The following is a 17,546-nucleotide window of genomic DNA, read 5'->3' as shown; positions in this document are numbered from 1 at the left end:
TGAGATAATGAACCAGACACCTAGCCAATCCAAAATGGAAGCTCTTGGGGTGCCTTAGGGGCTCAATCCATTAAGTGTCTGACTCTTGGTTTCGGCTCAGGTCATGATCTCCAGGCTGTGAGATCGAGCCCCGTGTTGGGCTCCGAGCTGGGCGTGGAGCCTGCCTGAGACTCTCTCTCTCTGCCCCTCCCGCAACCTACCCCACCCTAAATAAATAAATAACATCTTTTAAAAAAAAAAAGGAAAGTCTTGTAAAGATCTGTAGAAAACGCTGGCAGTGAAGGGCCCGATCTGCACACAGGCAGGCCCGCCTTACCTGACAATGGGAAGTTTGGTGAAGGGCACTGGAGGCAGGGTGGGGCCGCCGGGGAGAGTGAGGAGCTCCATTGTCCCAGGACATTTGCATGTGTAGTTCTCTAGACTCTGAGTCACATCTTTCTTTTCTGAAGAGAAATTAAAAAAAAAAAAAAAAGTTAATTAACAAAACCTAGGGGGCTTGGGGTTTTTTTGGGGGGGCGGGAGGGGTTTGAGCAAAATATAATTCTTAACCCAATCCATGACAGTCCTTTGAGTCCAATCTTCTGACAGAAATAAAGGGGCACTGATCACAAGAGACAAAAAGCAGAAGCTTTAGTCACTTTATTTAAATAATCACTAGCAACTGCTCCATTTTAGAGGTACACAGGAAAAAAGGAAGTTACTGTCTTATAGAAGATTTCATTTCCCAAGAGAATAAATCCTTATCAAATTCCAAGAAAGTCAGTGAGCAGGCAGGACTGGTGAATCAGTATATTTTATTACCTGACAAATATTCTTCCACAAATTATTAGATACCAAGCAAAATGCCAGGCGCTGTCCCCGAGGAGTTTATAGTCCATCTATATAACAGATATTTAAGGGAATAATTACACGTCAACATTTTTGGTACAAAAACAGAGCTTTGTGAGATCAGACTGTTTTGCTCTGCCCCATCCCCATCCCTTCGCTAGGAAGGAAGGGAAGAGGAACCAGAAAATGCTTGCTTATCGTCCACGACATGCTCTAAACATATGCTCGCAGACTTCATAACACTCTAGAGCTCAAGAGCACATTCCGCACCCCAAGACGCGTAATTACTCAAGAAGACGAGCATTTCGATACCCTGTCTGGCAAACGCAAAGCCTGAGACCAAGTTGAGTTAAAGGGCTTCTCCGAGACCTTGTATTGGCCCTATGCCTGTGGTCTTCTCACTGATCCCTTCAGAAGAATGAAGAGAAGCAGGGACTGGGGTCGGGGTGGGACAGGGAGTTCACACCATCTGACCTCTATTTTCTCGGCCATGGCCTGCGGGGAAAGGGGGAGGGCTTGGGGACCGCGGTCAAAGAGGGACACGGCACTCCCACCCGGTGAGGCCTGGGGCAGTGGAGTCAGACCCAGGTTCATAGGGATTGGCTTAGTCCCTCCTTTGGGAGGTGTGACTGCCTTAGGGAAAGTCACTCAACCTCTCTGAGCCAATGGCTGCCTCTAAAGAAACTACTAGGAATGGAGAGAGCCAAAGCACTAAAAAGCAGCGACTGCAGAAGAGCACACGGCGTGCAGTGAGATGGCGAGAACTGGGAGAAACGAAACAGAGTTGCCAGAGAACAGGCAAAGCCTGCAAAGTGATTCCAGTGCTCCTCGAAGACCGGGGAGCAGAAATAACAAATATCCAGGCAAGGACACACATTGGAACTGATAGGCGGCGGCCACAGGCATCTCCTGTGTCTGACCTGTCATTCTTGGGAGAACACGAGGGCACGAAAGCAACCAGAATTAATCCTGGATACGACACAGTAATGCTCATCCACAAGATGAACAAAATTATTTAAATAATGACATCGTCTTCGATGTACAGATGATGAATCTCCTGAAGGGCTCCAGCCGACAGCGCGCAAATGACCTAAGCTGTCTGAGGTACGTGCAGTGCTCCCGGTCCAGGTATCCTATTAAGTCGAATTACGCCCTCTCAGTAAACCCCGCTTAAGTGAAGATGGAAACGAATCTCCTTGCGAAGCTCAGTGCCACCTGCAAGGCTAGCAGGTTCCTTGGCTTAGCTACAGACTGGCTTCTCCGCAGAGAAGTGAGTGCCGGCAGGGAGGCACAGCGGCCGCCAGCTCCTCCTGCTGGGCCAGCTCGCCAGGGAAGCCCTGGCCTTCGTGTTCCGGCCCCTCCTTTGGGTCTGCTCATTCTCCACGTGGGGGATGAACCTGCTGTGGGCATCGTCGGGGCTCTGCAGAAGCCAGGGGAGCAGGTGCACATCTCAAAATCCTTGACGTTAGTGGGGCCCTCCCTGCCAGCTGTGCCAGGGGGCTCCAGCCAATCACTCTTCTCCTTATTCTCCGGCAGGTGAAACGCTTATCTGCTGCTGAGGTGGAAAGCCACCTGCCCCAGGAGCCGGGGAGGAGACGCGGAGATGTACTCAGCTCCTGAGACGATTATCAGCACATTCTCCTGCTCCTACCCTTCTCATCTCACTGCCATCCAGAGCACCTACGCCTTCTGGAGCTTCTGCAGGGCACAGGAACTCAGGCTGCTTCTCAGCTTCAGGTCACAATAGTGCGGTTTCCAGAGTAAAATGCTCCTGGGCGATTGCTGGTGTGGCCCACCCACTGGAAAGGTCCCATCAACCTTTTTCCTCATGGATTTGAGCATCTGCTATACATTGTGGCCCGGATTTATTATTTTATCAAGGATGACAAAATGGTGATTTTGTAATTCTTTAATTTCTCTGTACCTAAAACCTAGAATTTGTCCATAAGGGTTTTTTTTTCCTCATCAACCAAATGGCCCCCCTGAGACACAATGATAGAGTAAAGAGGGTTAGCGAACAGACTTTCCATGTATTTCCTGGAGTAGAGAACTACCCCCAACAGTGACCAGAGACTTATACCTGACTTAGGATCACTGCAAACTGGTGGATTTTTATATATTTGGTATTTCAACTGATTGCCATCACACTCTTTCTTGATGGTCAAACTGCCCCATCTTTGTCCAGTCGGAGCCCCTTCATGTTGATTCCTGTGTCCTTTAGATAAGGCCCTGTTATTCATCAACAGCTTGCTCCTTCTAGCTTATATTCAGCCCCAGACCCAGAATCAAACCATTACTCCAAGCAGCCCTGGATTCTTCTAGTGTGAAAGTGGTGTTTAGAGATCAGAATCTGGAGGCCGGGGTGCTCATTGCTACTAGATTCTGTCTCTCTAGACCTTGACAAAAGGGTCAACTTACAAAATTTTTTTAAGTGGTGAGATAGTAACTGATTTTTTCCTTTAAATTTTGTTTAAGGTATAGCAGCTAAAAATACAGTTTATTGGACTACAATTTCCTTAAAGGGAGAGTCTTGTCATCTTCCTCCCTAACTTGTCAAGAGTGCTCAGAAGACAGAAGGTGTTAAAGGATTTCTGTGTCTGAAATAAGGCTGACCTTATTTCTTCAAAAAGCTAGCACAGAATCATTCTTTGTTCAAGAGTAAAATAAAAGAGGGGCATCTGGGTGGCTCTGTTGGTTGAGCGTTCAACTCTTGATTTCGGCTCAGGTCATGATCTCAGGGTCGTGAGATCGAGCTTTGAGTCGGGCTCCACACTGAGCATGGAGCCTGCTTGAGATTCTCCCCCTCTCTCTGCCCCTCCCCCACCTCTTCCTCTCCCCACCCCCCCCCAAAAAAGAGTAAAATAAAAGAACAAAATGAACACATGTTCTCTATCCACGCGATGCAGACTAGCCAGCGAGAGCCCTGAGGACAGTGGCACTGAGCTCCCCTCACGCAGAAGCACCGAGGGCTCGGCGCTTCGGGCGTCCCACGTGGAAAGAGAACACAGTGTCAAAACAGAACGTTACAATTCCTCGTAAGTGACTTCACAGAAGTAGGGTCAGAGTCTGGGAGAAGAGCACGCGGGAAACCTGATTTGGCCAAGAAGGCTTCATAAGGAAGAAGCAATACTGGTCTTTGTCAAGGGTCACCAGACCCCGGAGGCAGACACATGAGGACAGTACTTGGAGGTCTTGCTGTTGCGGGGAAAGAATGGCAAGAATAAGGACATACGGCGACTGAAGAAATCTGATGTCCGAGGCCCACGGTGGGGGGGGGGGGGAGAGGAGGGACATAGAAGGAACGCTAATATATCATCATGAGCTGTATGTACAGAAGAAAACCTGGCAGAGAAGCTGCCTAAGGCACGTGTGAGAGGGAACAGACTAAGATGGAAAACGTCAGAAGGCGTGACGGATGTGCGCAGCACAGGGGCTCTGCAGGGAAAGAGCCAAGTAGTAAACGGCTCTGGCTGCAGTGGGGGAGGGTGACCCTGGCTTTGCAGGGCAGCGACTGCCAAATATTTCACATACGCCTCCCACGTGTGCCCCCGCTCTGTGAGACAGGACGCCTCAGAGACTGATATTTGCTGCAGGGACGGAGGATGGACCCAGGTTTGCCAGGCAGACAAGGAAGGCTTCCTGTCCGGGGAAGTTAAGTAGAGATGCTCAGAGGCGAGAAAGGGGGTGGGGAGTATCATTATCCCCCTCTTGAAGGTGATAAACACTAGCTCGACAACAATCTGGGAAATGTGATTGTGGATTGATATGAAATGCTACCAAAATAACTTATTAATTTTTCAGTGTAATATTAACATTGTGGTCATATAGGAAAATGTCCTTTTTTTAGTAATGCATACTAAGGAATGAAGGCATGAAATAAAATGATATCTTGGGGTTTTCTTTAAAATAATTCAGCAGATAAAAAAAGCAAGAGATGAAGTAAATGTATAGAAATCTTGCTAACCATTGACTCCAGTGACTGATAATGGGAATTCATTTTATTATTCTTTGTACCTTTACGTTTGAAAACATCTCAAAGCAAAAATACTGAATGAGTTTGGGGAGGTGAAACGATTTGCTCAAGAGAAGAACAAGGTTGGAGTTCCAATCAGAGTTGACCGAGTCTTCCTGCCCCCACAGATCAGGCCTGACCACAGAAACCCAGCGTCAGGACAACAAACACGGAAGAACACAAGGCCACAGTGGTACTAACCCGTGTTCCACAAGCCAAGCTGGAATGAAGCTTGTGATAGATCCGAACATTCCCATAAGCATATGATTTGGTCAGAAGGAAGTGATGACTCTTCATTTATTTCACTAAAAATCAATTGCTGTAGTCTGCTCTGGCTGCCATAACAAAATGCCATAAACAGGCTGACTTACACCATAAGCACGTGTTTCTCACAGTTCTGGAGGCTGGGCGCCCCTGGTGCGAGCCCACATTCTGGTCTGCAGCATATGCACCTTCCCACGGTGCCCTCACAAGGCCTTCCTCGGCGCATGTGTGCGTAGACAGAAAGAGCTCTCGTGTCGCTTCCTCTTCCCCTAGGGCGTTCATCCCACCTTCAGGGTCCCCCCTCAAGATCTAATGTACACCTGATCACCTCCCAAAGCCCTTACCTCCAAATCACCTTGGGGTGGTTAGGGCTTTGACATACGACTTAGGAGGGGGAACATGAACATTCAGCCCATAACATCACTATAAATCTCGTCCAATCTTGATCAGGACACCCAACAATTATTTGAGTCAAGCTAGAGCACCTAATGCCCTTGAGAGTTATTTTCCATCCCAGAAATTAAAGAAATCATGCAAAGAGAACGTTTGTAAAGAAAGTTGCCACCTAACTATATTGTTTCTTATAGGAGCAGAAAATCTGATCGCCCAAACTTTTGACCATAAAAAAAAGCCACAGGCCATTTGCCATTTCAAGAGTTGACACTGGCATAAAAACCAGCACATCACAATTTCACCATTTAGCTCTTCGTGTTCCCTATAAAGTAATAATCTGAGACAACCGTGTTTGCATTAAGTAAGTTACGTTATTCTAAATAGGTAGAAAGTGAAAGAAGAGAAAGCAGCAAAAAAAAAAAAAAAAAAAGGGCCACCCTCTTGGGTCCCCTCCCTCTTCGGGAGCTTTGTACCATCACTTTACTATCACACAATAAACCTTGCTTTGCTGGCAAAAGAAAAAAAAGAAGAAGAAGAGAAATAAGCACACCTGTTCTTCCAAATATGAAAGAAAAAACTAAGGAAGAAGAAAATAAAAGAATACAGCGGAAAAAAGTACAGGTGTGGCCCAATACAATCTGAAATTACTCTTTTTTTAAAGATTTTATTTATTTTTTGATAGAGACACAGTGAGAGAGGGAACACAAGCAGGGGGAGTGGGAGAGGGAGAAGCAGGCTTCCCGCCGAGCAGGGAGCCCGATGCGGGGCTCGATCCCAGGACCCTGAGATCACGACCTGAGCCGAAGGCAGACGCTCAATGACTGAGCCACCCAGGGGCCCTGAAATTACACTTTTAGAATCGATTCTGATGCCTCCACTTACAGAACTAAGAACCACACTTCGCCCTGGACTTGCCTTCCTAAGAATAATATTGATCTTTCAACATTATGATGCTGAGAGATCTCTTGTGGGTTCCCAATCAACAGGCCCCCCTTTCGCCCACCTCGTTTCTAAATAAACTGAAGATAGAGATGACAGGTCGTCTTTATCAGCGATACAGCCCATGCTGAAAGACGTGACATGCAAGTCCTCAGGGACACCGGGAACCGGGCAGCTGGACCTTCCCACCACCCCCACCTCACCCCCACCCGCAGGCTGTGCTGAACCGCGCAGGCCCCCACCGCCCACCTAGCGGAGGCCCCAGCCCAGCTTCCAGCTCGGAGCTGTGGAGGAGCATGCCATTGCTCTGCGGCCATACACATCATAAACAACAACTCTGAAATGTGCATTACTTATTTTCTCTTTTTGTCATACAAGGCAATGTGACAGAGTGATGCAAAAGGCAACCACGTGACCGTGGGAGTGGGTAAAACGGGACAGCCCCTGAGGATCGCAGTAGGGCAGTTCCTTGGAGTTACACGTGAGCCACCAATCCCCCCTTCTGGGCGGACACCCAAAAGAAGTGAGAACAGGGGCTCAAACAGACACTCGCATGCCGTGTGCGCGCCAACATGAATCAGAGTGGCCAAAAGGTGGATGCAAGCCATGTGTCCATCCACGAATGGATAAAGAAAATGTGGTCTGTACATAAAAGGGAACAGCATTCAGCCTTAAAAAAGGAAGGCCATCCTGACCCTGCTACAGCATGGATGAGCCTTAGGGCGTATGCTCGGTGAGGGCCCGTCACAGAGAGCCAACGACTGCATGAGCCCACTCCTAGGAGGGCCCGGGAGCTGTCCCATTCACACAGACACAGCAGGGCAGAGGCTACCAGGGGCTCGGGGGTGCAGTTTGGGAGTTAGTGTTTAACGGGGACAGAGCTGCTGTTTGAGAAGACAGAGTCCTAGGAACGGACGGTGGTGGTGACCGCACAACAGTGTCATGTACTCAATGTCACTGCATTATACATTTAAAATAGTGAAAATGATAAATTTTATGTCATGTGTACCTTACCATGATCAAAACAAATCAATGAAAACCATAACGATGATAATAGTGCGTGCCAGGTGTGGCGTGGGCCCTGGGACACACAGTCCTATGGGCGTGAGCAAGGGCGCCACAGTCCAACAAGTCTCCTCGCTATTTAGGAGCGAAGAGACTCGGCTAAGCGAGCGGATGCGGGCGCTGGCAGGGTGGGCAGCGTCCGGGCCAGGTGCACCACAGGGACGCCAAGTGGAACGGAGATGCCGGAGCTCAGAGGCCAGCAACCATAGCACCCCAACAGAGTGCTTCACACACGCCGAGTCTACAGTGCGGAGGAGCTGCCCAGAAGGACGAAGAGACCCAAGACGGCTGGAGGGTGACAAGGCAAGAGCACTGGAAGAAGGGAGGGTCCTGGGTGCCCTGAAAATCACCCGAGAGTAGAGCGTACAGGTGACAACAGAATACTGGAGGGCCCGAGGACAACATTCTGGGAAACACTGAGGTCAAGGGCAGGAAGAAAAGGAAGAAGTAGAAAATTGAGTTTGAAAAGAAATAATGCCAGACATTGGGGCTAAAACTCAAGAAGCCAAAAGATGAGTGTTTGTTCAAGAAGAGAAATGGGGGGGTGAACATGACAGAGGCTGATGAGGACCGAGAACTCCTGGGGGTTCAGTGGCACGTGTCCCTGTCGAAGGAGACTCTGGTGGGCACAGGAACCCAATAGCAACCACTTCCAAAGTGGCAGGAACTGTGTGTGCAAAGCACGTCCAGGCAGTCAGCAGAAGAGCCTGGCCCTCCGTCGGGGGCTGTTGCCAGCACCGTCACACCGCTAGATATTAACACGCACCCCATGATGAACCGCAGGATCCAAGATGGGATACACTGCTCACAAGCAAGACCGGGATTTTAAGTCCAGGCTTCTCAAATCCAGTGCTCTTTCCACCACACGGAGCGACTTCTTTGGGCATTACTGTGCCCATTTCACAAAGAGGGAATCTGAGGCTTCATTCAGAAGGTCACGTGACTTTCCTGGGGTCGTTCAGACACTAAGTGGCTAAATTACATTCAAACTCAGAACTACAAGTTCAAACTCTGTTTTTTTTCCATTTTGTCACACTGCCCACCCGAACTGCTCCAACATATGAAAATATAGAGGAAAACACAAATATCTTAAAACAGCCAATCCAACATGTCCAGCAAGGTAAGCATCTTCCTTAGCAAAAAAAAAAAACCAACTCAGCTTTTCTTCATTCTGCATATACATCCATACAGAATAATGGTCCAATTACAAAGGTCAAAACGGTCTCATGTGTCACCACTATAAAGATTAATGATCTGCCAAAACAGCAGATACTGAATAAGCCCTGTCACATACCAAGAAAACAAGCCCTTCCTCAACAGACTGCAGATGGACTTCGATAAACCCGTGAGCCACTTCAGCTGTCTCCTACCCGTATAACTCTGTTCTTGTTTCTCACTTAATTTACGTAGTGGCAGGTCAGAGTCTCTGATAAGCAATCATTCAAGTACACCAGGAGATTAAATATTTTCCCTTGTTCTTTCCAAGTATGTAAACATGTTCTACCAGAATGAAAGGCAAATACGTTAAGCCGCCAGCTCATTATATCATCATCTATTTAAAGCACTACACCTACAAAATATTTAAGTATCTCTAGAGATCTTAATAAAACACACAGAAGGGAAAATTATCTTAATAAAGACTTCATAAATAATTAGAAAGAATCATATCATATCTGCATATCCAATTATGAAGTAACAGATAAGCTATAGTACAGTAACAGGGCAAACTTACATAATCATTAAAAACAACATTTACAAAGATTCTGCAATAATATGGAAAATTTCTGCTACACGGAAAATCAGGATGAAAAACTATATTTATAAAATAAATTCAATTTAAAGATAAGTCCAATTTAAAAGGAATAGAAAACAATACCAAAAAACTACACTGAAATGTTAAGTGTTTGCCCATGCAGGATTATACATCATTTTTTCTTTTTCTGTTTATGTTTTCCAAGATTTCTAAAAGACATTATTTGTACAAAAAAAATTATTTCAAAAATACTTAGACGTGAATTTTCAAAGCAGTTTTATAAAGAAAAGTCGGGGTTTGTTTGTAACTGCTCCTCACGCATAAAGAAGACAGCATCCTGGGCCACCCAGGTGGCGCAGTCGGTTGAACATCTACCCGATTCTTGGTTTTGGCTCAGGCCCTGATCTCAGGATGGTGGGATCGAGTCCCATGTCGGGCTCCACGCTCAGAGGGGAGTCTGCTTGAAATTCTCCCCCTCTCCCTCTGCCCCTCCCCACCCCCTGCTCTCACCCTCTCTCTCTAAAATCATCAATAAATAAGGAAAATCTTAAAAAGAAGAAGGCAGCACCCTGAAATGTCCGTGGAGCGAGCAGCTGCTGAGGCCCGCGTTCTGACGGAGGCGGGAGTTCCCCATACGGACGCGTGCAGTCCTTCCCAGCCCGACACGCTGTTCTCTCGGCAGTGCTCAGAAATAAGAGCCACGGCAGCAACTGACATTTAATGAGGACCTACTACATGCCCGGCATTGTGCCAAACACCTTACATATGTTATCTCATTAAACTGTCCCCCAAAAGCTCATGTGAGCGATGACACTGTTGTCCCAATTTTACAGATGAGCAAACTGAAGCTTGGAAAGATTTCCTCCTAGCTCAGGGTGCCTTTCACTTCTCCACCAGGCTCTCACTCATAACAACAGGCTATGCTCCGCCATCTCCCTTTCTTCTAAAACTGTTTCATATTTCACTCAACATCCCTTTAACCAACAAATATTGTTGGTGTAAGGAAGATCCCTACCTTAGACATTCAACCCGAATGCCACCTCTTCAAGGACAACATGATCCCCTAAGTCCTCAGTCTTCTTCTATGCCTGGCGGGATCTCCATTAATATATACGAACAAATGATTTGTTCCCTGCTAGTATGTTATTTGTTAGTAGTAAAAGGCAACATAAACTAATTCAGTTCCGCATGTATTGACTACTTTCTAGGTAAAAGCGCCGTCCAGAATGATGAAAGATCAAAGGTGAATAAGGCATGGCCCCGTCCCCAAGGAGTTCGTGATCTGGTGAGGGAACCAGAGCAAAATTACTCTCAGGACATAATGAAATCATGCCGAATTCAGAGCTAAGTGAGGTAAGGAGAAGGTGGAGAGGCACAGCATGGGAAACGGGGCAGGCAGGCCAGGGCACGCTATAATAGGAACAGCATGGAAAACCACAGGGCACGCTTAAAGAACAGCAAAGAAGTCCAATATATAGGAAATACAGATTACGTAGATGGAAGTGAAATGAAATTAGGCTAAAAAGATGGCTTGGATCAGATTGTGAATGCCCCTGAGATGGAGCTGAGACTTTATTAAGACAGGAAGGGCCAGTCACTGCAGCTTCACAAGGACAGAAGGGTGTGACTCTGCGTGCATTTCAAGGAGATATTTCTGGCTTCAGTGTGAAGAATGGATCGGGAGGAGCAATGCCAGGAAGTAGGACATGATGTGAAAAGTCCAAGAAATAGGTGTTGAAAGAGAAGAGGAATCCCACCTGAAAAAAACTCAAGCGTTAGAATGGATACAGAACCTATCCAAGCAGTTAAAGGGATGTAGGATGGGCAGGACAACTTGGGCCCGACTCCAAAAGTTTTAGGCTTCCAAAAAGAAAATGGTGACACCCTTAAGGAAAAGATAATTAATTCAACTGGGGATAGAGTGGATTTAGGACCCCATGACATTCAGGGGACAGGCCAGCTTTCATGCAGAAATTACAGCTCAGAGGTCAGGACTGCAAATGTGACTGTAGGAGCAGTGCCTGTGCGAGCAGGGGCCGGGGCAGGGGGGCCATGGCGGGGTCACCACCATCGAGGCGGTGCAGCGCAAGGTCCAGGGTCTGCCGCAGCAAGCCGAACATGCAGAGGAGGGGGCCGGGCAGCAGCAGTGGGGAGTGGAGGGGCAAGGTGGGCCCGGGAGCAGGCTGAGGCTGAGACCCCACCATTCTAACTGTAGAATCCAGCCGGGAGAAGAGGAGCTGGAGCGCGCCCAGGAGCGCCTGGCCACGGCCCTGCTGAAGCTCCAGGAAGCCGAGAAAGCTGCCGATGAGAGCGAGAGAGGGATGGAGGTCACTGAGAACCGAGCCTCAAAGATGAAGAAAAGCTGGAACTCCAGAAAATCCAACTCCGAGAAGCCGAGCACACTGCAGAAGAGGCAGATGGGAGGCAGGAAGGGGTGGCGGGGAAGCTGGTGATGACTGAGGGGGCCCGGGAGCACACGGAGGAGCGGGCTGGGCTGGCAGAGTCCCGTTGCCAGGAGACGGATGAGCAGACCAGACCCGGCAGTGTCTCAGCGCTGCTGGCAGAAAGCACTCTCAAAAGGGACACAAATACAAGGAAGAGACAAAAATTCTTATGGATCAACTCCAGGAGGCAGAGACCCGCGCTGAGTTTGCCTAGAGATGGGTAGCCGAGCTGGAGCAGACCAGGGACGATTTGGAAGAGGAGCTGAAATGCACCAAGGAGGCGCCCCTCTGTGCACCAGAGGTGCTGGGCCAGCCTCCGCCTGACCTGAGCAAGATGTGGAGCACCCCAGTCCCACCCAACCTGCCGCTGCTCCTCCCTCTGACCCCAGCTCCGCCTGAGGCCAGCCTGCCCCAAGGTGGCCTTCAAACTGGGGGCTGATCTCTACCTGGAAGGCTGCTTTCTTCTCCTGCCACCTCTCCCAGCCCAACCCCTGTGTCTTCGTCACCAAACGGACTCTGCCTCTCCCCAGATTCCAGTTGGGCTTGAGCCTGAGCACCTTTGGGAACATTTAAGGGAATGTGAGCACAATGCAAAGTGTCTTTAAAAGCATGCTGTGATGTCCACATTTGGTTGTTGCTGATGTAGCAACCATTTGTAAAATATTCCAAATAACCCCACAGTCGTGAAGCGGCAGGCTAACCCCTGCCTCATATGTGGAAAGTGACTTGTCAGCCTACCACTCTCGGCAAGAGGAGGGAAAGCGGAACGCACCTGCACTACTGAGAGCCCGGAAGGATTCCAGGAGAAGTGGCCAAAATCGTGACTTGGGGTTTCAGCTTTAAGGTATCTTTGAGCAACTTTATTTTTAACTTTTTTCATCAACTTTTAACTTTAACCCAACAAATTAAGAGGGTGAGACCTGTCTCTGAGACCAACTCCTTGTCCTATCCTTACCCCAACCACCCACAGAACGCATCATGTTCCCCTTATGTTGAGGTGACCACTTACTTGCTCTCTCGCCTCCTTGAAAGAAAAAAGAAATGATGTGTTTGCCTCAGATAGAGCCACACGAAACAAACTCCTCTCCTCCCCCTTTGCTGGGTACGAAGCTGCTGTCCCTAAAAGTGCCATCTTGCTGTGCTTTGTATCAGTTAGCTCTAGAGAAATCTCGAATAGCTTATGTACAAAACTGCTTTTACATTTTTTATTATTTTGCGACTTTGTTTCTCTAGGTTTGGGACACGTTGGCCACCCCGTCTGGCTGAGAACTCTTTACAGTCTGTGGGGTGACAGTCTGCTGATATTTTAAAGTTTCTTTTCCTCCCCAATTCCCCTTTTTGGTGAGGTTTCTGTGAGGTCTGTTAGATGTGCACCCTGAAGCTCATTGGCTTAAAATGCACCCTCCTTTGGTGGGCTCTCTTTGGGGGCCGACTGGGAGAAAGAAACCAATAGTGCAACTGTTTTGATACTGAAAATTGACAAGCATCTTTTTAAAATAAAGAACCAGCCCCTCCAAAAAAAAGAAGTATAACTATAAAATCATGAGCGGATTTTTATTTTTAAAAGTATATTTTAAATATAGCAAGAGCTTAACTCTTAAATCCCCACCACAAATCTTCACAGAACATTTTAAATTTACAAACTCATTGACCCACTTTGTAATTTGTTTTTTAATAACCTTACTTTTCAAAACTCAAATCATTACTTTTATGTAATACTAATTTCATAATTTTTGTAAACCAAAAATATCTTTCCAGATGCTCATGTTTCTTCCCCAAGAAGTAAGTGAAGTAAACACACTTCTGTGTCACATCCTTGAGGTGAAAAAAAAAAAAAAAAAAAAACCTTTCTGGGACACCTGGGTGGCTCAGTTGATTAAGCGACTGCCTTCGGCTCAGGTCATGATCCTGGAGTCCCGGGATCAAGTCCCACGTCGGGCTCCCTGCTCAGCGGGGAGTCTGCTTCTCCCTCTGACCCTCCCCCCTCTCATGCTCTCTCTCTTTCTCTCTCTCTCTCTCAAATAAATAAATAAAATCTTAAAAAAAAAAAAACTTTGGTTTTATGACATGTGATCACAAGTTAGAATGTAACAAAAGATTTTGTTCTACAGAGATTTCTAGCTCCCAGATGGAGGAGGAGTCTGCCCGCTCTCTGGGTACCCAGCTATCCGCTCTGTCGACATCGAACTGGGAGACACAGAGGCAACATCGAAGTGAGGACCACGGAAGCATCTGGAAAATGTACAACTTCTCTCCCTTCCTGCCCTCCCTCAGCCCCATGGCACGGTCAAATGGGAGACCGAGAGTCCGTCTCCCCAAGAGGGAGGCCAAGGAGAGCACCTGCCCCAGGCCAAGTTCCGACCTACTCTGACGCTGACAAGCGGCAAACCTTAACGCATTTTCTCTGGGCTGAGTAGCAAAGCAATGAGCTGGCGATCAAATGAAGAAGCCGAATAAATTCAATCTGACACCTTCCATCTCATCCAATCCTTGTCTTTCAAACAAATGACAGCTGTCTCCCAGCTGACAGATAACCCGGGTACAGGGACACACTAAGCTGTGGCATCTGCCACTGGCGACACGGCGCGGGGGCCCAGTGCCTCGTCAGAGCAGGGCAAGGAGATCTGGCATTCGATGAAGACACGTTGACGAGAGGGATCCTCGAGGCCAGTGGATAGGAGCACCAGCCCCGGAGCCAGATGGCCAGGGTCCAGACCCCGCTGCCTCCCCATACTACACAGGAGGCCTCACGGATGTTAGCGCCAATCTTTCACACCTCATTTCCTCACCGTGAGATACGCCTAATGGCCGCTGCCCTCGTGGGGACATTGTGAGGGTTCAGGTGGTTCCCACACGTGGGGGCACATGCAGGAACACATCCGGGGCCCAGCACAGAGAAGGTGCACACGGACTGCGGTCAGGACCTTCTTGGGACCCAGAAACCCCAGTGCGGGCAACACCTGGTCCCTGTCTCCCTGCACCCTTGAGAAAAGATATGGAAGGGCACTCTGAGAAGATAAATTCCAGCTGGGTGAGTGAGGAATGAGTTAGGCTTCAGGTGGCAGCACCAGGACACTGGGCACAGGTGATCTGGAAAGCGAGGACTGAGCACTCACCCGGAGAAGGGGGCCACCAGGAGGGCAGGGACAAACCCAGGTGCAGGGCCCACCGCCACACGCTGTGCAGGGGCGGCTGTGTGGGCATCCCGCCAGGGCTTGCCTCCCCACTGGCAGGTGGGCTGCCTGCGGTGCTGTGAGGGGCTGGGAGCGCCGAGCACACGGTCAGCGTGCCACACTCGGGGTGCTGCTGGTGACGCCATTAACTTGTCTCACTGAAGCCACATGTCAGAACAAAGGGAGCCAGAGGTGAGACCGGAAAAGGCACGCTTGCTGCAGGCCTGCGGTGTGCCCGGGGCCGTGCTGGGCACGGGGCGTGGGGGGGCCGTCACCCTACCGCAGAGGTGACTGAACACCTCTGAGAGGCCAGCAGAGCGTTCCTCTCATGCTGCTCCCCCGGCCGCGTCACGCGAGGCCCCACCACAGGTCCCCGCTGCCCCTTTGGGGTCCCTGTGACATCGTGGCCTCTGGGAGCTTGAAAGCCCAGGCCAGAAGCAAGTGCCCCCTCCTGTCACATCCCCCAGCGCCTGCAACTTCTTAGGCCATTGTTTTATCCTCTAAACCCATCAACAGCCACACAGACACGGCCCTTCTCCCGACTCGGAACACTCTCTCGTCCCACTGTGGGCGTAGCCACACAAACGGTAGCGCCCAGAGGTTCAGGAGAAGTAAGTCCCTGGACCTTTGCATCTTCCTTGTTCCACTAAAATTATCCCCAGAAGTGCATAAAACATGACTGGAATGTCAGGAGAGCCCACGGACACCCAGTGAGAACGTTCATCTTCACGACGATGGAGAACGACAAAGACTCACTGTGGTCAACCAGGCTCGGTCACCAGCCATGTCCCAGTTTCTTAAACCATCCTGAGAGCGGGCACAATCCAAACCCCCTGCCTCCGGCCATGTAACACAGACGCTCAGCGTTGTCATCCTGCACTCTGGTTCCGGTGTCCTATGAACGGCACACAGGGTCTCCTCCCCTGCAAAGGGGGTCGTCTGTACAGATACTCACCCAGAGAACAGTCTAAAGAAGGTCTCTGCATTTTATCTTACTGAGGGATATGCCATTTCTTTCCCCCAAATAGATCCCTACCACTGAGAAGTTGCTTAGTCAATATGAGTTTGAATTTATATTCAACTCACTTAAAAAAAAAAAAAAGATATACAGAAAAGCCTACGCCAATGCCTCCTTCTTCTCCCCTAAATCAATGAAGCAGGGACACCAGGGAGATGTGATGGTGCCGTGGGCCAATTAACTTTATTCTGTTCACATGCGACACACAGAAAAGAAGCTAACACATACGGACCGCTGGTCATAAGAGACCCTGGAAAGCACGCAGCTGACTCATTTCAAACGAGTCAGCTCCATTTCAATTCCACTGCCAATTCTAAAAGGCAAATGTTGTAACTTACTGCAAGCCACTTTGACCTCTTCGTGGGTCATAAAGATCAAGTTAATGGGTAGTGACTAGCATGTCATGGGATGGGATAGACTGGATCATAGTTCATGTTCTGGGCTGAATTATGTCCCCTGCAAGTTCGTATGTTGAAGTCCTTGCGCCCGGTAGGGCCCTGGGAATATGACTGAATTTGGAGACAAGGCCTTTAAAGAGGTAATTATGATAAAGTGAGGTCACACAGGGGCCCTAATCCAATCTGACTAGTGTCCTCACGGGAAGAGGAGATTAGAACACAGACTCACAGAGGGTGACTGCATGAGGACAAGGGGGAGGGCGTGTCTGCAAGCCAAGGAGAAAAGCTTCCAATGAAACCGACCCTGCCAGCACCTCGATCTTGGACTCCCAGCCTCCAAACTGTGAGAAAAGAAGTTTCTGCTGTTTAAACCACCCACTGTGATACTCTGTTAGGGCAGCACACACACAGGAAGAACAGGTATCACTTCATGAAACATTTGGGTTTACGCAGACAGTGTATGTCTAATCTGGCTCATCGTGGTCAATACAGTTTGAAGGTGACTGTTGCAATGATTACAGGTGAGCCCGTGAAGGTACTGGAGACAAGTCTTTGCCTTGATTCTCTGGTCTAGGAGGTGCATGTGTTGAAACACTTCTGCAAGTCAGAAGTAAACCAACAGTGACAAGATGGTTTTCTGAGCCCGTACTTTGTTTCAGACTCCTCAGAGACACTGTCTCCAATCCTTACACCAGCACAGCAAGGGAAGCATAATCCTCACTTTACCTACCCAGGAGGAAACAAGGCCAAGAAAAACAAGGCAATTCGATTTAGTGAGCACTGAGTGAGCCCCTGAGTCTGACTTTGTGCTAGACTGGGGCTTCGGGGAAAAGAAGCCCCGATCCCAGCTGTCCAGCCTCACACATGCAGTCCTCAGACATGAACACTTGCGACTAACATGCAACATGTAGAGCACTGTTATGTAAGTGTGGGGGAAAACTGAGAAGAAAGGCCTTTTCTGCTCCCAGAAGGTGTCAAGGAAAGCTATCAGAGGTGGGGGAGGTTAGTGCTCAAACCCTGAAGAAGAAGCACAGATGTGAACACAGACGCTCTGTTCTGGGAACAGCAGCTAAGCCCAGCGTCTCCACAAAAGAGATGCGCTGGGCCAGACTGAAAAGCACACTTCAAACCATGCTAGGGACTTGAACTCTAGTTCTGTACTATGGGAAGCCTTGCATGCTCTCTGAGCAGAAGGTTGCTAGGGACAAATACCTGCTGTGGGAATATCCCTTGATACTCCAGGTGGCCAACTGGCAAGA

At 48.8% G+C, this 17,546-nt stretch overlaps 1 protein-coding gene and 1 pseudogene across 4 annotated transcripts in view; one reads left to right on the top strand and one right to left on the bottom strand.

The window, feature by feature from the left end:
• The window catches only part of TRAPPC9 (trafficking protein particle complex subunit 9), a 541,110-nt gene that overhangs the window by 440,062 nt on the left and 83,502 nt on the right, over positions 1-17,546 (bottom strand). For all 4 annotated transcript variants that reach the window (XM_088022741.1, XM_088022742.1, XM_088022743.1 and 1 more), the window contains one exon: positions 317-443. In XM_088022741.1, the coding sequence (XP_087878867.1) occupies positions 317-443 (127 nt within the window). The remainder of the gene's footprint in view (positions 1-316; positions 444-17,546) is intronic.
• Positions 8,052-12,137, top strand: LOC114211093 (uncharacterized; annotated as a pseudogene).

Source organism: Eumetopias jubatus, unplaced genomic scaffold (assembly GCF_037043125.1).
Source record: "Eumetopias jubatus isolate StellerSeaLion01/CBP00866 unplaced genomic scaffold, mEumJub1_p1.0 scaffold_4, whole genome shotgun sequence".
Classification (NCBI taxonomy): domain Eukaryota; kingdom Metazoa; phylum Chordata; class Mammalia; order Carnivora; family Otariidae; genus Eumetopias; species Eumetopias jubatus.
This window is presented reverse-complemented; position numbering and strand designations above follow the sequence as displayed.